General features: G+C 44.3%; 2 protein-coding genes across 2 annotated transcripts in view; both read left to right on the top strand.

The window, feature by feature from the left end:
- LOC148773694 (uncharacterized) overlaps positions 1-23352 on the top strand; it is a 1710192-nt gene that overhangs the window by 1292956 nt on the left and 393884 nt on the right. The gene's annotated exons all lie outside the window — the stretch shown is intronic.
- LOC129545355 (U6 snRNA-associated Sm-like protein LSm2) lies at positions 11756-12580 on the top strand. The gene has a single exon (XM_055409437.2). The coding sequence runs from the start codon at positions 11944-11946 to the stop codon at positions 12229-12231; it is 288 nt and encodes a 95-aa protein (XP_055265412.1). The 5' UTR covers positions 11756-11943; the 3' UTR covers positions 12232-12580.

Genomic DNA, 23352 nt, shown 5'->3' with positions numbered 1-23352 from the left:
TGCTTCAGACACTTTCAGTATTTTAATATACATACACACACACGTAAAATTCTAAGGCCTATAGGCGTCTAAAGTTTGATGAGAATATGTGATCCCAAGATTGTATATAACTCGTTCTTCCTTGCCATTTATTATCCACTTAAGAATGATATCCCTGCCAAAGAAATGAGTGGATCACCTTTTAAAAATGCACAAGTCATTTCATAATATAGTCAATTCGTCCAATTGGGAAAATAAAGAATAGAGGGAAAGTAGAGAAAATAGCACCCCCAATCTCATCTCCCTATCATGACTGATATTAGCTCTTACAGTTAGCCTTCTGGCGTTGTTTCCCCTGTTGTACATACAGGTTGGGTTTCCGCTTTATTTACCGATGATATTTTCAAGCGTAGACTGTGAACTGGTTCTTGTATTGTGGTCATGTCATTTTCCTAGGTGCTTTGAGTTTACCATCGTCAGTAAGCCCTCAAGAGGGAAACCAAAGTGACAACACTTTGCCCAAATGCGGTCATTCAATGGATTTGTCATTGGAGTGAATTTCTTTTTCTTGCTTGTGCATCTTATAATGCTAAGTGTATTTCTGGTAACACGGTAATACATGTGTTGGGGAAAAGGATAGGCAGAGGCTTAGAGAGGTAAACAGAGCCTGAAATGGGGATTATGTAAAGCATTGCTTCTGATATTCCTTGCATACCAATGCATCATAAAGCCTTCTATTCCAAGAATTCACACTTCCCAGCAAATTGTTATCCTGATGACTCTAGGGTACCACATGACAACACTGACTGTGCATTTAAAAGTCTGTCTCAGGTCACTGCATTCCAGACCTGCTGAATCTTAATCCCTAAGAGTGGAACTTGGGACTGCATTTTTGGCAGGTTCCCCAGAGAATCTGTAGTCGCCTGTCCAGCACCCGTCTGACATAGCATTGGGTGACTAGTGAAAAGACATTGGAATAGACTCTGAATCTCCCAGAAACAATTCTGTTTAATTGCAGCAATAATTAATAAACAATTGTGTACATGGACTTCCCTGGTGGCTCAGATGGTAAAGAATCTGCTTGCAATGCAGGGGACCCAGGTTTGATCCCTAGGTCGGGAAGATCCCCTGGAGAAGGAATGGCAACCCACGCTAGTATTCTTGCCTGGAGAATTCCATGGACAGAGGAGTCTGGTGGGCTATAGTCCCTGGGGTCACAAAGACATGACTGAGTGACTCTCACACACACAGTTACGATGAGATGGGAGTCTTAGCTTTGATATGCAGGTCCTTGGACATTACGCACTAGTATATAATAACTCATTTAAGATGTTACTGTCATCAGCTAAACAGTCCCAGTTGTGGTAAGCAGTTAGGAACCAGTTCTCTCTCTCTTAACCCCCACCTTCTCCCTCCCTCTCTCTTCCAGAACTCTTCCCTCCTCTCTTACTTCCTGTCTCTTCTTGTGTGTGTCTGTCTGTGTACATATGTGTGTGCACAAATAAGGCCCAGATATTTATTTCAGATTTTTATGGGTTTTGCATGCAGCATGAGGTTCCAAAATTTACCGAAAACAGCAAAGACCAAAAATAATCTTGTTTCACCTACTAATGAGCTGTCATAGAATGAGGAGAGCATACTTAAGATATCTTATATCCTCGTTTAGATTTCTGAGCTATCGCCGTCTGCAAACATCCTTGCTTCTGGAATTGACAACATGCTGAAACAGAACCAAGGCAGACCTGGAGAGGCAGAAATAAAATAAGCTGGACTGAAAACCCCAGCTCTGCCACTTACCACTTGAGCTTGGGCGAGTGATATATCTTTTCTAAGATTGATCATCTTCTAAGCTGAAAAATCATCATCACTATGCAGGATTTTGAGAGAATTTAATGAGGCAATGTATAGAAAGGACCCAAAACAGCAGATGTTCAAGAAATAGTATTTCATAGATCACTGCTCACTTTCTTAACTCACATTTTCCTAGACTTAATTTAAGTTTGCTTTTATTTTTTGGGGGGGGAGATAATCACATTTCCTCAGATTCTTTTTGTGGTGGCATTGATTTGTATTATAATCAATACTGTGTATCTAAGTTAAGTGAAATATTTCAAGGTGAAGCAATATAATGATTTTTTTACATAAAAATGGATATTTTGGGCATAGATTTTGGTTTAAATCTCAGTGTTACTGTGTTTTATTTGTTTTTGGCATATGTTTGTTATCTCATCTGCAAAATGAGCATAATAGCCCTCCCCTGTTCTAGTTCATAATTGCTGCTGTAACTAATGATCACGTGACGCAACAAAAATTCATCATCTTACATTTCTGCAGGGCAGAAGTCCAAAATTTATCTCTGTGGGCTAAAATCAAGGTGTTGGCAGGTTGCTTTTCTTTCTTGAAGCTGTCGGGAAGAATCCATACCTTGCCGTGTTTCTTTAGCTGTGTCGAACCTTCGCTGCGGCACTCGGGACCTTCGCTGCATTCTTCTGAATCTTCTGTTCTGGCACTTGGGCTCAGTAGTTGCTGTGCTCAGGCTAAGCTGCCCCATGGCATGTGGGATCTTAGTTCCCCAACCAGGGATCACACCCACATCGCCTGCATTGCAGGGCGGATTCTTAACCCCTGGACCACCAGGAAGTCCCCATATTGTGATCGTTTCCAACTTTTGGAGGATGCCTGGAGCCCTTGGCTCGTGGCTCCCCGTCATCTTCAAAGCAACGGATGACCAAATCAGTTTCTCTCAATCGCATCACTATGACTCTATCCTGCTTCCCTTTTCTCTTCAGAACCCTTAAGAATACATCAGTACCACCCTGATAACCCAGAATACCCCCCGCCACACACACACACACACACACACACACACACACACACACACTATTTTAAGGTCAGCTGACTGACAACCCTAGTTCCGTTTGCTACCTAATTCCCCCTTTGACATCTTCACAGATTCTGAGGATTGTCACATGGACATCTTGGGGTTGGGACATTATTCCACCTCCCACAGCCACCTCATAGAATGATTTTGGGCTTAGTAAGAATTTGTAGGTAAAGTTCTTAGCATCATGGCTGGTACATAGTGTCCTGAAGGTGGAGATTCTGATGTTGAAGATGATTTAAAAAAAAATAATAAAAGCATTCCCTCTTTTAAAAAACAACTTTGCTAACTACTTTAGCTCAGGGTTCCTCAATTCCCAGGGCATGGACTGGTACAGGTCCATGGCCTGTCAGGAACCGGGTCACACAGCAGGAAGTGAGCAGTGGGTGAGTGAGTGAATGAAGCTTCATCTGTATTTCCATCTGCTCCCCATCGCTCACACTCATTAGAACCTGGCCTGGCCTCCTGTGAGATCATCGCAGCATTAGACAGATTCTCATAGGAGGGCAAACCCTGTTGTGAACTGCGCAGGCAAGGGATCTAGGTTGTGAGCATCTTATGAGAATCAGCCCGAAACCATCCCCACACCCCCGTCCATGGAAAAATAGGTCACTGGTGCCAAAAAGGTTGGGGACTGCAGCCTTAGCTGGATTGTCTGGTTTGTATATCCTAGGATGAATTTACCCAGTTCGGAGATTCACTGATTTGGTGAAGTGGTCCTTTCCTTCATGGACAATCTCCTGTGTAACACCAACAGTGATGATGAAGGGGAAAAGGCCAGATAGAAACAAAGAGCAATGGAGATAGATGGGGTTTGACATGAGTTTCATGTTGACTCAAAGTCTGGAGCTCACTGGGCTGCATGAGATTAATGATGATTCCAAAGAGGCCATATCAATATTTAACTTTCCTGTGTTCATTTTAAAATGTGATTGAAATCTTATTCAGGGCTTCCCTGGTGGCTCAGATGGCAAAGAATCCGCCTACAATGCGAGAGACACAGGTTCGATCCCTGGGTCAGGAAGCATTGCCCAGAGAAGGGCATGACAACCCACTCCGATATTCTTGCCTGGAGAATCCCATGGACAGAGGACCTAGTGGGCTACAGTCCATGGGGTCGCAAAGAGTTGGACATGACTGAGTGACCAACACATTATTTACTCATTAAGACCTCAACTTTTTAAAGAAACCACTGAGCAGCAATTTCACTCAAAGATAAATTTTAACCAGTTAGGTTTTACATTTATGGCACAAAAGTCATACCTAATGATGAATAAAGTGTGTACTCGTATGGGAGAGATTCATCGGGACGAGTGAAATATTGACACTATAGTTTTTATAGCTTCATCCGGACAAGTTTCATGTGTGTGAAGACATGTTAATAAGTCAAACTGCCAAAAGGCCATGTCAGTCAGCATTTTACGTCCTAACGATCACAGTAGCAACGCCATCCGTGTCTATCGCTTTCTGTCTTCTGCTTTGAGGAACAGGAAAAAGAAAAAAATGTCCTGGGTATACACTCTGCTTATGAATTACTGCCAAGCAGTCCTTTTAGAAATAGGTTATTAAATATACTTGTTCCATTCATAATTTATCATAATACATGGTAGACCATAATATATGGCCTTCATTTGCACCGAAGCTACTTTCTTCTTAGCTGGCGCATAGATGTACTTAATGCCAAATTATAACAGAGTGTAGGTTATTACAGAATAAGATTTTCCTATTAATTCCTCAGAAGCGAAAAAGGGGGGGAGGTTAGAAAGGGCTTTGTTAGTTTGCATCTACCTGAGTGTGAGCCCCATTCATCTTGAGCCCCTTAGACATGTGTGTCAGAGCTCCTTGCCCACTCTTGATTCTAGTACTCACAAGTCAACATCTTGGTTCGTGACACAAGACTCTACAAGGAGCACGTGTGCGTATGTGTGTGTGTTAGTCGCTCAGTCATATCTGACTGTGACCTCATGGACTGTAGTCCGCCAGGCTCCTCTGTCCATGGGATTCTCCAGGCAAGAATACTGGAGTGGGTTGCCATGCTCTCCTCCAGGGGATCTCCCCAACCCAGGGATCAAAGCAGGCAGATTCTTTACCCTGAGAGTCACAAAGAACATGGCTTTGCATAAACATGCCCCACTGTTCCAGAAAACTGCCTGAGGACACTCGGGGCCACCTGCTCTCTTCCTCTGCTCTGGCTGCTCTCTCAGAGAAGGGTGTTGCCTTTGGCTTCTGTGTGCATTTAGCCAGTGGGAGACATAAGTGGAAGACTTGAGTTTAGGAGAAGTCAGGGCTTTTTTTGCCTCTTTTGTGCTTCTTGGGGCATCTCCAGGTCCTCCTTCAGGATCCTTCGCCTTAGTCTCAGCTCCCCTCGGCAGTGTCCATCATGGCAGGTGGCCCTGGTTCCTGAGCTCCGAAAACAGCCCCTTTCCCATAGCCTGAAGGGTTTCCCATTTCAAGGATTGTGGCTGCTTTGAAAGCTTCCGGTTCTGGGTTCTTTCAACATCCCTTCTTCGGCTTCTTGACTCTTTTTTAATCCCTTGGGTTAAATTCCTTATGTTTAGAAAGCCTCGAAAGGGACTTCCCTGGTGGTCCAGTGGTTAAGACTCTTTGCTTCCAATGCAGGGGGCACTGATTCGATTCCTGGTCAGGAAACTAAGATCCCACGTGCAGAGCCCGAAAGCAACAAGCAAAAAAATGCTTAGAATACTGTCTCCTGCATTACCTTAATAGCTACCTCTGAAAAAGCACTTGCCCCTTGTATACAAAGGACTTCCCAAGTGACTCAGTGGTAAAGAATCGGCCTGCCAATGCAGGAGACACGAGTTTGATTCCCGGGCTAGGAAGACCCCCTGGAGAAAGAAATGGAAACCCACTCCAGTATTCTTCCCTGGAAAATCTCCTGGACAGAGGAGCCTGGTGGGCTACAGTCCTTGGAGTCACAAAGAGTTAGACATGATTGGCCGACTAAGCACAGTGCACAGCATAGCATTATCACTGGGAGGAATATGCTCATATTTTTAAAATTTAGTAGACCTTTATTTTGGATTAATTTTACACTTACAGCATTTAGATTTATACAAAAGGCAAAGTGTTAGTCACTCGGTCGTGCAGTTAATGTCCTAGAAGTTTAAAATATGTCTTCGTTCCAGAGGCGTTTTTCCTTAAAAAACCAAAGGTCCAGATTACCAAACTCAGTTTGACAAACCAAGCACGCATGTAGTCTGTGAGCACAGAGATTGGAGGCGGGTGCGGGCCCCAATATCTGTGCATATTTAGGAATTCACAGGAGACATACCCTGAGACAGGAGGTGTCAGGCCTGATTAACACTCCACTCTCATGGGGCGTGTACGTTAATCCACAGGCGTCACATTTGCTGCCGGGGTCCCCCACAAGGCCACTGTCAGCATTGGCTTCCCAGGAGCTCCCCCGCTGAGTGTGTCTCTTCCATGTTTCATATGTTTGGTTGTCATCTTTGCTAAAGGATTTTTTCAGTTTGGAAAATCATCTGCTTCAAGCATCCACTTGGGAAAGAGGGAGAACAATTTCGTTGGAATGTCCACAGTGGGGACCAGTTCATAACACACACACACAAAGTCCGTGGAATAATGCATGGCACAAAAGAGAATAGCTACTTCATGAAGTGAGGTGGTTGGTAGGTTAAACCAGCCTCTCAGAGACATAAGCAGTAATATCATTTCTATGTAAGGATGGTTGATAATGCAATGACACCTGTATAACACAATTCTAGTGGTTGCTAGATAGAATGTGGCTTCCCAGGTGGCGCTCGTGGTGAAGAACCACTGCCAAGGCAGGACACACAAGAGACTTGTGTTCGATCCCTGGATCGGGGAGATCCCCTGGAGGAGGGCATGGCAACCCACTCCACTATTCTTGCCTGGAAAACCCTGTGGACAGGGGAGCCTGGCGGGCTACAGCCCACAAGGTCGAGCAGAGTCAGACACGACTCAGGTAGTTAGCATGCACGCACATCTGGTACCATAAAAAGCTAGATCTTTTTTAAGCACATGGGCTAGACATCTAATTCCACCATGTGAAGGTACGTAGGTAAAGATACTCTGAAAATACGGAAAAAAATGTACATCAACTACTAACCAGAGTTTTCCTTTGGGAAATGGGTTTAGCAATAACTTTCACTCTCTACTCTGTAAATGTCTTTATTTTCAAGGATTTTATGATGAACATGTAATATTTTGAGGATTCACTGAAAAATATCAAACACACTAACATAATATTTTCTATAGACAGTGTCATTCAGAAAATGTTCATTCTAGATAATGAAAGAAGTACCATTTCTGATGCCTTTCAAATCACCTGCTATATATATAAGGATATTCTGCCTGGATAATAATAACACACAAGATATGAAGAATACTTTCTCTTTAAGTGCTATGTTTCACAAAGAGTTGGACACAGCTGAGTGGCTGAGAACAAACACACACACACACGTGTTGTATAGAGTGTGCTTCCTGCCTTCCAACCATCTTTAAATATCAGGCTGAGTGTCAAGAATTAACCTTACTGGGGAGGGGTTTTTTGTGATGAATGTGTACATCTACCCAGAAAGCAGATGGTGATTGTAAAGAAGAAAAGCAGACCTATTGTTTGGATCTGGTTTGTTTTAACCAGGGCTAGATAAACCGGTTGCTTGTGACACACTGTATTAGTGTCCTAGAGCTGCTCAACAATAGAAATTTGTTCCCTCATAATTCTAGAGGCCAGAAGTCCAAAATCAATGTGTTGGCAGGTTGGTTTCCTTTTGGAGGCTCTCTGAAGGAGAATCTATGCTTTCTCTTAGCTTCTGGTGGTTGAAGTTCCTATGGCATATATATGATATATATATATATAATCAGTTCAGTCACTCAGTCGTGTTCGACTCTTTGTGACCCCATGGACTGCAGCACGCCAGACCTCCCTGTCCATCACCAACTCCCAGAGTTTACTCAAACTCATGTCCATCGCATCGGTGATGCCCTCCAACCATCTCATCCTCTGTCATCCCCTTCTCCTCCCACCTTCAGTCTTTCCCAGCATCAGGGTCTTTTCCAATGAGTCGGTTCTTCACATCAGGTGGCCAAAGTATTGGAGTTTCAGCTTCAGCATCAGACCTTCCAATGAACACCCAGGACTGGTCTCCTTTAGAATGGACTGGTTGGATCTCCTTGCAGCCCAAGGGACTCTCAAGAGTCTTCTACAGCACCACAGTTCAAAAGCATCAATTTTTCAGTGTTCAGCTTTCTTTATAGTACAACTCTCACATCCATACATGACCACCGGAAAAACTATAGCTTTGACTAGACTGTGGACCTTTGTTAGTCAAGTGGTGTCTCTGCTTTTTAATATGCCATCTAGGTTGGCCATAACTTTTCTTCCAAGGAGTCTCTTAATTTCATGGCTGCAGTCACCATCTGCAGTGATTTTGGAGCCCCCCAAAATAAAGTCTGTCACTGTTTCCATTGTTTCCCCATCTATTTGCCATGAAACTGATGGGTCATGGCAGAGTTCTAACTATATATATATTTCCATCTCTCCCTCTGTCTTCATGTGGCATTCTCTTCTTATCCCCCCAATGACCTAGTGTCTTCACAGGGTCATTTTCTCAGAAGGACACCAGCACTTCAGTCAGACTGGATTGGGGTCCTACCCTACTCTAGTATGACCTCTTCTTAACTAATGATAATACATCTGTAGTGATGCTGTTTCACATAAATTCACATTCTGAGGTCCTGGGGGTCAGGACTTCAAAAGAAAATATTTTTGCTATTAACAGACAGTTATAGATTCCTAGATCTCAACTGGAAACAAAAGTGAAAATAAACTAGTGAGACTTAATTAAACTTAAAAGTTGCTGCACAGCAAAGGAAACAATAGGATGGAAGAAGATATTTGCCTTTGGAATGAAAAGACAACCTAAGAAATGGGAGAACACACTTGCACATGATGCAAATGACATGGGATCGATTTCCAAAATATACAAACAGCTGATGTGGCTCGATATTAAATAAACCCATAACCCAATCCTAAAAATGGGCAAAATACCTAAATAGACAGTTTTCCAAAGAAAACACACAGATGGCCAACAGGCACATGGAAAGATGATCAACATCACTAATTATTCAGTTCAGTTCAGATCAGTCTCTCAGTCGTGTCCGACTCTCCGTGACCCTATGAATCACAGCACGCCAGGCCTCCCTGTCCATCACCAACTCCCAGAGTTCACTCAAACTCATGTCCATCGAGTCGGTGATGCCATCCAGCCATCTCATTCTCCGTCGTCCCCTTCTCCTCCCGCCCCCAACCTTTCCCAGCATCAGAGTCTTTTCCAGTGAGTCAACTCGTCGCATGAGGTGGCCAAAGTATTGCAGTTTCAGCTTTAGCATCAGTCCTTCCAATGAACACCCAGGATTGATCTCCTTTAGGATGGACTGGTTGGATCTCCTTGCAGTCCAAGGGACTCTCAAGAGTCTTCTCCAACACCACAGTTCAAAAGCATCAATTCTTCGACGATCAGCTTTCTTCACAGTCCAACTCTCACATCCATACATGACCATGGGAAAAACCTTTGAGTTATGCAAATCAAACTATGATGAAGTATCACCTCACACCATTCAGAATGGCCATCATCAACAAAGTCTACAGGACTTCCCGAGCAGTCCAGTGGTTAGGAGTTTGCCTTCCAATGAAAGGGGTGTGGGTTCAATCCCTGGTCAAGGATCTGGGATCCCACGTGCCTCCAGCCCAAAAAGCCAAAACATGAAACAGAAGTAATATTGGAACAAATGCAATAAAGACTTTACAAACGGCCTGCGTCAAAAACATCTTTTTAGGAAAGTCTACAAAGAAGAAATGCTGCAGCGAGTGTGGAGAAACGGGAGCCCTTCTACACTGTTGGTGGGAATGTAAATTGGCGTGGCCACTATGGAGAGCAGTATGAGAGCTCTTTAAAAAACTAAACATACAGTCACCATATGACACAGCAGCCCCACCCCGGGCATACATCTGGAAAGGATGAAAAGTCTAATTCAACAAGGTTCATGTACCCCAGTGTTTGTAGCAGTACTGTTTATAACAGCAAAGGCATGGAAGCAAAGTAAGTGTTCATCAGCAAATGAATGGATAAAGAAGAGGTTATACACGCACACACACATAAACTGAATCACCTTGCTGTATGCTTGACACACTGTAAATCAACTATACTTTAAAAAAAAAGATACAGATACAGATATCTGGATCCCAACTGCTTAATCCAATTATTTGGGGATGAGACCTAGACACAAACATTCCAAGCAATTACCATGCGATGCACAGCAATTTGTTCTAGCCCTCTGCTGCAGACTGAGGGCCATTTGGATGGTATCCTAAAGATAACTGCTCCTTTGCTTAATACAGACTCGTTATATGAAACACAGTTTACATTGACAGCATAGGTATTTTGTTCGTGACTCTTTTTCCTTCTGCAAATAGCACTTTCTACTCCATTAAAGATTAAGAACTTTTTTGATTCAGAGAGTTCCCCAGTACATTTCAGCTAGAACTTCATTCATCCACGCTAAGAATTCAGAAGCCTCCTCAGTGGAGGTCCTCCTTTCCAATAGGTATGGCCACAAGACAGGCCATCATTCCCTCAAAATAAAGAACTCTGTCTCCGTGAAATGACTGTGCTTTCCATCACCCTTTCTGGGTCCAGGAGGGTACCAATGCAAGTGCCCATTTCCCCCTCCTTGGAAGGTCTCTACTTATAGCTTTGGTCTGTTGGCGCGCATTAGAGGAATCAGCAGTGCCATTCACAGCAGATGATCTAGCTCAAACACATTTCCCTTCTCACAGGCATGGTCTGCTTGGCATGTGGAATTGCATTCCCTTGCTCGCTACTCCTCAGTGATGTGAGACTCCCTCCTTCCCCCCTCCCCACCCCTATAACCTCCCTTAGTTCGAGGAACTCTCTGTGGGTCAGTTGTCCCAATCCTCTGACATGGTAGCCCTACTGCTGAGTCCTGATTTTTCAGCCCCACTATAGAGGCGAGGACACTGCCTGTTCCTCTGTGAGGACTGTTGGGGGTGGGGGGCTGCTGTCCACATGGAAGGCTAAACAGCAGTTCAAGGCAGAGCCCCAGTCCCTGACTAGAGGTGCTTTTGTGGGACTTGCTAGGCTTTTTTGCAGAAGCAAAGTTTGCATCATTTCATCTGTACTTAACTTTTCTTTCTCCTCTTTGGACACCTGGTCAGTCAATGACTAAACCACATTTGTGTCCCTATTTCACATTCTTTTAAAAAGTCTATTAGGGAATTAGGTGATTAGTCCAGTGATTAGGATTCCATGCTCTTATTGCTGAAAGCCTGGGTTCAATCTCTGATCAAGGAACAAAAATTACATAAGCCATAACAGCACAGCTAAATAAATAAATATGAAGGTTTTAAATTTATTTTTAATTCATGCAATTATCCATAGAGCCCCATCCCCACATATGCTAATGACTCAAAGGCAGTAGAAGTGTTTGTTTTTCTTTTTTCAGTTTCCTCCTAGTCCAAGTTGGCTAGGAGTTGGCTCCCTTTTCTGCAGTGATTGGAGGGTCTATCCTTCTTGGGGTTCAGCCTTTCCCAAGGGTCTCTTTGTCAACAGCATCATTATCAGCATCACCAGCATGTTTATCAGCATCATCACCGTCATTATCACCATCATTGTCAGCGTCACCTCCCTCATCGTCACCATCATGTTCATCACCATCATCATTGTCAGCAGCAGCAGCAGCATCTGTATCCAGCAGATGCAAGGGGATTAAAAAAGCCCGAGCAGTATCTGTATCCAGCAGATGCAAGGGGATTCAAAAAGCATGGACATCACAAGTGACAGCCTGAACCTAGAATGGACATGTTGAGCCGCAGTTCAGCCGTTCGCTCGCCTCCAACACTCAGAGCTCTCCGCTGTGCCACCCCGCTGCGCCTGCGCGACCCCTCCCCGCCCCACGCGCGGGCTCGCGTTCCAATTCCCCGCCAGGCCTCCGGCCCACAGCACCCGGCCCGCGCCTTCCCGGTCCGGCGAGAGTCGAGAGTCGGCGGCGCAAGCACCATGCTCTTCTATTCCTTTTTCAAGTCCCTTGTCGGCAAGGATGTGGTCGTGGAACTCAAGAATGACCTGAGCATCTGTGGAACCCTCCATTCTGTGGATCAGTATCTCAACATCAAACTAACTGACATCAGTGTCACAGACCCTGAGAAATACCCTCACATGTTATCAGTGAAGAACTGCTTCATCCGGGGCTCAGTGGTTCGCTATGTGCTGTTGCCAGCAGATGAAGTCGACACACAGTTGCTACAAGATGCAGCAAGGAAGGAGGCCCTGCAGCAGAAGCAGTGATAGTTCCTCCTCCCTTCCCCTCCTATTGGTGACCCTTAACATCATGTCCCAGCCCCGGAGGCCTCCCTCCCATACTTCTTGAGGTGTTGTTTGTTTTTTGTTAGCAAAAGCTTCTTCTTTTTTTTTTTTTTTAAGGAATGTGGATAAGAGGGCTAATAATGGGGAGCTGCTGTCCTCTGTTGAGTAGGCTGAGGAACTGAGAAGCCTTCCCTGTCTCCAGCACCTGCCTTTCTCACTTCTTCCCTGGAGGTGGTGGGAGAATCTCTCAGATCTCTCCAGGGTAGCACGTGATTTATTGTAGGGAGGGAAGGAATCTATCCCACATCGGGAATAAAATTTAAGAAGCAAAAAAAAAAAAATAGAATTGACATGTTGACCTCACCTCTTTATTGGTCCCTTCCACCGGGAAAAGTCACGTTTGGCATTGATTTACATGAAAACTTTAATGTCCAGAATGTGAAGGAGGTGGATCCTCATCTTCCTCCCTTTGGGGTCTGGAAAGCCTCAAAAACTCACCTTTCCCTGGATGGTGTCGACCGGTCTGAAGGCATGAACCTCCAGTTAGGAGTCACAACAGTCTTGCACCCATTCATTCAAAAGCATTTGTTCAAGGCCCTGCAGGTGTTCCAGGTGCCCCAGATGAGTATGCATCTCAAACGAGGTTTGACTTTCAGGGAACCGACAATCTGAAGGAGGGAAGGCAGTCAGTGCATAAATAGACACAGCTCGGAAACGTTACATAATCTCAGCTGGAGGAAATAAGCCGTGGCCATGGATAGTGGGTGACAGAGTCCTCTTTTACTTAGGAAGGTCAGGGAATGTCTCCTGAGGAGGTGACCTGGATTCGAATAGGGGAGGAAAGTCCCATGGAGATGTGGAAGGTGTCAGGGCAGCTGTAAGGGCAAAAACAAAGCTTTCTAAACATTCAGGTGGATTACAAGCATCCCTCCATGCCACTTTGCAACTTTGCAGAACTGTTTACTCTCCATGTCCTGTTGGGAGCTTTCGTGCCACTGGTGCCTCGCGTGAGCATCTGCAAGCCTTGCTTGCCTTGTTTTTCCTGTCCACCTGGAAAACTTGCTCATTGCCATGCAAGACTTGGCTCAAATGCAGCAACTTCTGCGATGTTTTCTTCTGCCTGAGGCAGAATTTCCACTCACTCCTTTTCTTCCACTGTATCTTGAACGTTTGTGATCCCCGTGTTATATTTCTGTGTTTCCACGGACATAAGAAGAGAGATAATTTGGGTCTGGCTGTCTGTCTTCTCTCCAGGCATCCTGCATTGAGACCTGCCCATTGTGGTGCTTAATGATCATGGAATGTGATTAGGTGTATTCCTGAGTAAAATAAAACGAGAGCAACAAAGCCATTGATTGCAATTGATGCCATTTACCGAACATCTACTTAGAACACTGTTCCGAATACTTAACAGGTGTAAGCTCATTCAGTGTGCACGATAATTGTATGAGTTAGAGACTGTTATTGTTTATGGAAGAAGACCCTGAAACAGAGGAAGGTTAGAGTCCTCTGTCCAGAGTCCCATGTTCATAATAGTGACCATACACAAGCATAGTAGCTAGTGTTTATTATGTTACCGCTAAGCATTTAATGTGGATAGTTTTCTTTAATCCTCACACAACCCTCTGGAGAAAGTACTGTGGAGATACTCATTTCTTAGAGAAGGGAATCAGAATTTAGAGATTAAATAACTTGCCCAAGAACACATAGCTCGTGCATGGCAGAGATGGGGTTCAAATTCATGTGCACTTGCTTCTAGAAAACCTCATCTCCCCCCACCCCCCGACCCAGCACTTGAATGCGATGCGTTGGCACCGGAGAAGGGGAAAAAAAACAGCATCAACTTGTGACAAAGCTTGCTGCTCAAGGAAAACATTCAACAGAATCCACCAAGGCTATGTGCTTGGGGCCTCTTTGTGTGTTGAGTGCGGCTGAATCTGGCTTCTCTTGCTGAAGAATTCACTGCCTGGAACGCTGTGTTTATTTCACCGTCGTCCTCCCATTAGATGAGGAATGAGCCCAGCCGTCCACAAAAGCAGAGTTACAGGGTGAGAACATAGCCCAGAGGAGGCGAGAGGGTTATTTATAGTCCAGAGTCCCAGGCTGAAAAGAAGGCGTGGGAGGAGCTTAATCATCTCTGGGGGAATCAGAGAACAGAGGAAGGTGGTGATAAAGAGCTCGCCAAGGGTCAGGGTTGCATACCAATTACCGTGACTTCCAGACTCTTAGCGTGCCCGGCCCTTAACAGGAGACCAAGGACGTGCTCTGGCCTGGAAGGAAAAACAGCTTCTGATGTCTTCTCCCTGAGCAGAGAGGCAGCCGGTCTGACACTGTTGTTGCAACAACAGCTCTGATTTAAATTCCAGGTTCTGTGATAATGAGTCAGCATCCCCATCACTCTGGCTGGCATATCTTGATACAAGGGAAAATGTCCAGTCCAGTCTGACTCTTTAAACGGCTGTCCATGCCAAGCTTCACATGAAAGCGGGGAGAGCTTGGTGGTGTCCCCTCCTTTGCAGGCCAGTGTGCGAAACCGCAGCAGTTACTGTTCAGTTCAGTCAGTTCCCCAATTATGTTTCATTAAATATATGGCCTTCTGCTTCTCTAGGATTCTTCAGGTGGCAATAGACAGAATTCTAACTAAACTCAACTTGAGCGAAAACCAGGGAAACAGGAAGGATTTACGCATGTTCTTGAAACCAAAGAGTTGAAGGGTGGCACTGGCTTTTCGCCTCTGCCTAGATCTTAGGTGCCATTATGAAGCCCCGTTTCTTCATTTCTTGCTCCTGCTTTCAGCTGTGTTGGTTTTATTCTCAAGGCTGTTCATTTATGTCCTGGGAACTCCAGACCCCATATCCACCCACTGGATTAATTTCTCAAAGGTGTTCTAACAAACTATCACAAACCCATGGCTTATGCAACAGCAATTTATTCTCTCACAGTTCCAGAAGTCAGAAGTCCGAAAGCAAAGTGTCTGTAGGATTGGCTTGTCTGGAGGGCTCTGATGAAGAATTCCTTCCATGCAACTCTCCAAGCCACCAAAAGCTCAGCTTTCCTTGGCTTGTGGCCACATCACTCTGGTCTCTGCCCTTGATGTCACACAGTTTTCTCTGTGTGCCTCTTTGCCTCAAATCTCCCTCTCTTTCCTCTTATCAGATCACTAGCTTTTGGATTTAGGGCTCATAGTAAATGCAGGATGATTTTATTATATAATACATACCTGGTGGCTCAGACAGTAAAGCGTCTGCCTACAATGTGGGAGACCTGGGTTCAACCCCTGGGTCGGGAAGATCCCCTGGAGAAGGAAATGGCAACCCACTCCAGTACTCTTGCCTGGAGAATCCCGTGGACGGAGGAGCCTGATGGGCTACAGTCCATGGGGTCACAAAGAGTTGGCCGTGACTAAGCGACCAAACAGCAGCAGCAACAAGGGAACACAACTTGCACAGGGCTGGGGGAGGGAGGAGACGGAGGCGTAGGTGGTTGAAGAGGCTCCCACTCTCCTACACGGGAGCCAGGAGCGCCCTTGGGTTAGTGAAATACCGCATCCCTTCCTTCGTGGCTCAGCTGGTCAAGAATCCGCCTGCAATGCAGGAGACCTGGGTTCAGTTCCTGGCTTGGGAAGTTCCCCTGGAGAAGGGAAAGGCTACCCACTCCAGTATTCTGGCCTGGAGAACTCCATGGAGTATACAATCCATGGGGTCGCAAAGAGTCAGACACGACTGAGCAACTTTCCCTTTCCTTTTCTAAGCGATGAGTTTATAATATGTCTTCAGAGTTCTTAGAGCAAAGGAAATAGCCTGCCCTCTTTGGAGTTCTTGTCTGTTTTTCTGGTTTTGGTGAGATTCGGTCTCCTGCAGGGCCGAACCCTTGATCACATCTGTCGGGGGCTCTGAAGTGAGTGATGATGGCGAATAAACTGTGGATCTTCTGGAGTTCTCACAAAGCCATCAACAGAACTGAACATCTTGCTTCTACTCACTTTCGTTCTGCTCAGAGTGATGTCCTGTCCCTTGACAGTTAGAATGTCGTTGCTTCGAATGATTTTTCCAAGATCATCTCTTATTTCCAGAGTAGCCATGGGGAAGCTGGTTTTCAAAGGAAAGTGAACGGAAATGGGTTTTGGATGTGGGTTAATAAGTTTTGTGATATTTTCTCTGAGGTTACTGAAAACTTATCGAGGTGATTGTGAAGTCACACTGGGAGAAGAAGGATGCTAGAGCTTCCCCTCCCACCATTCTAATGTCAAGCCTGGGAGGGTAACTTTCAATAGATTATTTTATTTACTCAGTAAACACCCAAGGAACATGTACCATGCAAACCACCATAAAAGGCCCTCCCCTACTACCACTCCTGCTAGGGACCAGCCTTGTCTTCTAAGAAATTACCTTCTGAGTGGGTAGTGAGAGAGAGAAAGAAGCGTTACAACAAAAATTTCAGAATCAGTTGTTTAATTGCAGTTGAATTAAGTATGAAAGTGAGAAGTACAGAAAGCCAAGTCACTAGAGAGGCCTCCAAAACAGCTTTATTTTTTTCACCCGCAATTTCAGACATAGTAGGTACTTGACAACAAAAGTAATAATTTGAATGAATGAATGAATACGTGGAGGGTGTGCCCACTAAAAATTGTGCCCAGTAAGAATTCCTGGAGCCAAATCGCCGGTTATAAAAAGTGACACAATGAACACTGGAGGGCATGTATCTTTTTGAATTATGGTTTTCTCAGGGTATATGTCCAGGAGTGGCATTGCTGTGTCATGTGGTAGTTGTAGGGTTTCCAGGGTGGTGCTTGTATTAAAGAACCCACCAGCCAATGCAGGAGACAGAAGAGATATGAGTTCAATCTCTGGGTTGGGAAGATCCCCTAGAGAAGGGCATGGCAACCCACTCCAGTATTCGTGTCTGGAGAATCCCATGGACAGAGGAGCCTGGCAGGCTACAGTCCATAGGACTGCAAAGAGCTGGACATAACTGAAATAACTTAGCACACACGGATGCATAGCTGATTCACTTTGTTGTACAGCAGAAACTAACATAACGTTGTAAAGCAGTTATGTTCCTATTAAAAGAACAGACACAAAGCCAAGACCTCTTTCCTTTTTCAGATATTTCTAGAGTGAACTCATTTTGTTAGAACTTTAAGAAAACATTCTGGCCTTTCCTTCTTACTCCAATGCTCCCTAAGTTCTTTCCAACCAGAGTGAAAACCAGCCTTGTCATGCTTTTCAGAACTATGTGGTTTTCCAAGAAAGAAAAAAAAAAAGTTTTAAAAATGCAGAGCAATCTGCCTTATCGGTATCTCTTCCAATTAATGTAATCTTGTTTCTGTTATTTCCACCATATTTTTCAATCCAGCGAGCCTCATTACATTTGCAAGTGCATTAAATTAGAGCCTCTATAGAAGGAGAGTGATGAGTATCAGCTAATTTAATTATATTTCTACATTTTCAGCATTTAATGATGTCTGCCATTGTTGTGAGGATTCCTTCACGGGCTCCAGGTAGTATTAGCACTGATCCCATGTAAAGTTTACGTTATCAGATAAGACTTGACAGCTCATTGAGGTGCGTGTTCAGTAATTTTTGAATCTAATCAAAATTGATTTATGTGCAATCAAATTACAGGAATAAAGAAACAGCTTCACATAATTTAGTTGCTGATTATAGTGTTGCCTGCCTCTGAAGTCACACCGATGTGTGTCTCTTAGTTTTGTATCAACATTTCATCAAGATCTAACATTCTGTGTGGGGCTTTTTTTTCTTCCTACTTCTTTTAAATGGTCACATTGCATCGTGGTTGGGTCCTGAGCATCTGTTGTAGATTAGATGGACCATTTGTGTCTCCCGAGCTTTGTGTCCTGTTCAGCAAACCTTGTCTGGGTGTCCTTAAGTGTCTGGCACAGGAACCTTGTACTGAATGCCTCGATGGGTCCTCAGAATTGGAGGGAAGGTCCCAGGAAGGGCGCTGTGGGTGTTCAGGAGCTGGGCTGGACCTGATGTTGGAGGGAGCTGAGGCATGCTTCTTCCTCCTTCCCTAAGGATGCTCAACCAGTTCTGAAATAAGTACACAAACCCAGCAGGGATTACAGGACAGAATTCTGTTTATTATCCACTGGAAAATGGCGCTTTTTATGTTTGTTTGGCAGACACTTATTTATAGTTATTGTGTACCAGATACAATTTAAAAGACTTGGCAGAGACCTGCTTCATTATTATAATAGCTTTAAAAACGATTACTCTTCCTGTTACCCCCATTTTAAAGATGAAGCAACTGAGGGGCCGAAAGCTGGGCTGTTTTTCCTAGGGCTGCCCAGCTGACACATGAAAGAACCAGGATGCTTTTTATTTTTAAATTATATATTTTTAATTAAAAGATCATTGCTTTACAATATTGGTTTCATTTCTGCCATACATCAGCATGAATTAGCCATAGGTGTACATACGCCCCCTCCCTCTTGAACCTCCCTTCCACCCAGCTTGGTACATATATACAATGGAATATTACTCAGCCATAAAAAGGAACGTATTTGAGTCAGTTCTAATGAGGTAGATAAACCTAGAGCCTATTATACAGAGTGAAGTAAGAAAGAGAAAAAAGCAAATGTTGTGTTTTAGCACATATATTTGGAATCTAGAAAGATAGCAGTGATGAACCTATTTTCAGGGCAGCCACAGAGACACAGACAAAGAGAACAGACTTATGGACATGGGCAGGGAGGAAGGAGAGGGTGAGACGAATGGAAAGAACGACATGGAAGCATATACACTGCTGTGTGTGAAACAGAAAGCCAGTGAACATTTGCTGCATGTTGCAGGGAACTCAAACCGGGGCTCCGTAAGAACCAGGATTTAATCCAGGTGGTCTGGATCCAGAGCTTAGAATCCTGTACACCCTGCCCTGTCGCTTCTCCCCAAGCTGAAATTGGCTGTCACTCAACCCACTTTGTCCTTGAAGTCATATGTAGATCTTGGAGGCAATTGAGTAGTTTGGAGGGCCTTGACCCACCTCTTCCCATAGGGTAATGATCTCCAAAGAGAAGGAACTTGAAGCTGGCCTGGCCTCTGCAATCCTGGCTGCTGTCCTAGGTACTACTTACCTGCCCTAGGTGAGCTTAGAGAAGAGAGGTCAACATGAAAGCAGGTATTGTTTGGAGCTGGCAGGCAGGAGGAGGAGAAAGAGAGGGAGAGGGAGGAAGAGAAGAGTCCTTTCTGTCCCCATGAGGGAGACTGGATGGGGGGCAAGATCGGAGACAGGTTTTCCCAAACACTCATAACCCAGTGGAGAACTGGGGTAAGTCCCTAGTGTGTTGGTTACGGGAGAATGCACGGATGGATAAGAAGACAGGGCTTATTGACCCCTAGACTGAGTCTGAGGAATCCATGCCATGTGATGGATAAACTAAATGTTCAGACAAATAAGCAACACCTTCTGATATGAAGGCGTGGTGGTGGGAATGGTCAACCATCCAGTGAGGCTCGATGGAGGGTGGGGACTTGGAGGAAGATGATGCTAGAGTCAAACTGTGAATGGATAGGCAGGTCCCACAAGGCAGGGATCAGGCTGGAGTGAAATAGATTGTGTCCTGTGTGAAAGGAGTTGTTGTCCAGTCTCTAAGTTGTGTCTGACTCTTTGCGACCCCATGGACTGTAGCACACCAGGCTTCCCTGTCCTTCACCAGCTCCCAGAGCTTGCTCAAACTCATGTCATCGAGTCGGTGATGCCATCCAACCATCTCATCCTCTGCCACCCGCTTCTCCCCCTGCCCTCTATCGTTCCCAGCATCAGGGTCTTTTCCAGTGAGTTGACTCCTTGCCTCAGGTGGGAAAGGAGAATTTTCATGAAACATTTAGACATTCTCCAAATTCCGAGTGGCTTCATACACTCACTCCCCAAAGTTGTCATCCTCAACCTTTTTCTGTTCAAGGCCGACACTAAATATCACTAAACCTGGCAGCAGCAGTAAAAACACAATTGTTGCTGCAACACGCAGTGTCTCCGAGTGTCCATAAAGGGATCTGTGGGTCGCTGTTTGAACATAAGCATGTAGGGGGCTGACCAGAGCCCTTATTTGTTCATGATGACATGCTGGGGGACAAGGCATTGCTCTGGGATATTGGTTCAGAGTCACATTCTGCCTCTTACAGCCTACACGTGTGCCCTGCTCAGTTCACGGTTCTCTCTGGAAGATAGAACTGAATGGCTACCCACCCCAGTGTTCTGACCTGGAGAATTCCATGGATTGCGTAGTCCATGGGGTCTCAAAGAGTCAGACATGACTTAGTGACCTTCACTTTCACCAAAAGTATATTTTGCACCTTGTTCAAAATTTGGCAGTGTTTTCATGAAGGGTTAATTGATGATGAGTGTGATTCTCCTAAGTCTGGAGTGTTTTCCAGTAGTGGGATTTGTGTGTATGTGTGTGGTATATGGCTAAACATCTTGTCGTCATTTTGGGTATTTATTTTTTCAACATTATTTTTCAAATATAGAAAAGGTGAAAGAGTCATAAACAGACACCACTGAGATCCTACAGCTTAGGTTTTATCGTATTTGTTTTATCATCTATCTATCCATCTACTCGTGCCAGCATCTGTCCACCTTAATTTGGTTTTCAGGCATTTCAGAGTCAGCCATCAATACCTTACACACTTAAAGATGCTGATCATTAACAAAAGATCACTACTCACCCATGGCTTTTTTGAAGTGTACTTGTTTACGTTGAGATACACAGATCTTCCACCTTGGAAAGAAAATTATAACAAACCTAGACAGCATATTAAAAAGCAGAGACATTACTTTGCCAGCAAAGGTCAATAGAGTCAAAGTCATGGTTCTTTCAGAAGTCATGTATGGAGGTGATGGTTGGACCATAAATAAGGCTGAGCAGCAAAGAATTGATGCTTTCAAATTGTGGTGCAGTTCCTTGGACTGCAAGGAGATCAAACCAGTCAATACTAGAGGAAATCAACCCTGATGTTCATTGGAAAGACTGCTGCTGAAGCTGAAGCTCCAATGCTTTGGCCACTTGATGCAAAGAGTGGAAAAGACCCTGATTCTGGGAAAGATTGAGGGCAAAAGGAGAAGGGGGAGACAGAGGATGAGATGGTTGGATGGTATCACTGACTCAGTGGACATGAATCTGAGCAAACTCCAGGAGACAGTGGAGGTCAGAGGAGCCTGGTGTGCTGCACATAGCACGTGAGGTCACAAAGAGTCAGATGTGACTCAGCCACTGAACAGATATTAAGTGCACCCTTTGAGGGGGGTTGACAAATGAGTTCACATGTATAAAATGAACTATGAAGCTATTGGACTGTCAGCCCCAAAAGTTTAGCTGTGAGTTGTACGTATATTCAAAAAATAATTCACATATCAAACCTATGATTACATAAGTTGTTTCAGCTGTATGTGTGTTGAAGGAAATGGCAGCCCATTCCAGGATTCTTGCCCGGAAAATCCCGTGGATGGAGAAGCCCGGCGGGCTAAGTCCATGGGGTCACAGAGAGTGGGACACAACGCAGTGAGTAAATAAGAGCAGCGTGTGTGTGCGCATATACACATGTATGTGTACACACAGGTATATGCATGTATGCATGTTATATATATATATATATATGTCATTTTCACTGGATAAATAGTACAGGCAATGTGCAGATGTCAGCGAAACTCTAAGAGTGCTTCAAGGATCCCTGTATTTGGTAATTGCAAGCCTAGGGAAGAGGTAACCTTTTCCTATTAGCACTGTCTTCAGAAAGAACAGGAGCACACAGAAAATGCAAGACTACACCGATGTAACGCCCAGGGTGAATGGAAAGAAACAGTGTTACTCATCTGACTGAGGATGTTGAACACTGTTTGCTCTGAAAGAACCAACAGCTACAGTTTTTCAGTCAGCCTTGATTTACATTGTACTTTTTGTGTTCATTACTGTCACAAATACTTAAACTGGGATTAGCTGTCTTAGTTTTACAAAAATATAAATAGGTTATGCTTTCATCCTTTGACCCCGAAACATGTAGAGGAACGTCAACATTAATTGGCAGGATGAATGAGAGTGGGGAGGGTGGTGTCTGGCTGTTAATATTCTTAGAGTGTTGAGAGAGATGCTTACAGCCCCTGAACTGAGGATGACAACTAGATTTTAATTAACAGCAGGTGAGTCTTGTGGTCAGCCATTTGACATTTCGGTGGATCACACAAAAGCTTTTCCATTTGAACCACATTTATTTCCAGCTTAATTAGCCCTTCTGAGATAGCCTGGCTATTAGCAACTGCCTCTCCATTTAAGATCCTTTTAACTAGACCTTTTATTTTTTCCTTATTTTTTATTCTTCTCATTTTGTACTGGCTTAATGTTATAAAGGGCCTGGGCTAACTCATTTTAATGACCTCTGCTACATAAATGCTAATTTTACATTTGGCCTTATTTCAGGAGTTTTTTTTTTTTTTTTTTTAAAGACCATTGCTTCCAGAAGGACAAAAAAATGGGAAGATTAAACCCCTTACTGTCATCTGCCTGAAAAATCCTGTGGTTTCTTGTGACAGGAAGAGGGTTTTCAAATCCCTCCTTGGGCTAAGCTTCTGTGCTTGACGTCTCATTATTTAACTCAGCTGCTTCAGCCTCACCCTTCACCCAGTTAATTAAGTAACTCATTGAATGGATTATTCCGTTTTGATGACCCTGTCCCTGACAGAGAGAGACGGGGGCGCTCCTTCACTCTTGCCCTCCTGCAACTTTCTCTTGCCTCTTCTTTCTCATCTTTCTATATAAAGAAGGAGAAAAGGGCAGAAGAGGAAGTTATGTTGCAGGAAAAGAGGTGAGGATATTACCAGCTTAATCACCTGTTAGTTTCCGAAGCGGGTTTCTTATTCTGTGTAAAAGAGCTATACATAGGAGATGAGGTTGATAATGGTGATGACACGCTATTTGTTGTTGTTTAGTTGCTAAGTCATGGCTGACTGTTTGTGAACCCATGGACTGTAGCCTACCAGGCTCCTCTGTCCACAGGATTTCCCAGGCGAGAATATTGGAGCGGGTTGCCATTTCCTTCTCCAAGAGCATCTTCCCGACCCAGGGATTGAACCCACGTCCCCTCCATTGAA

This window comes from Moschus berezovskii, chromosome 27 (genome assembly GCF_049115385.1).
Source record: "Moschus berezovskii isolate FMDL1 chromosome 27, NW_MosBer_1.0, whole genome shotgun sequence".
NCBI lineage: Eukaryota > Metazoa > Chordata > Mammalia > Artiodactyla > Moschidae > Moschus > Moschus berezovskii.
This window is presented reverse-complemented; position numbering and strand designations above follow the sequence as displayed.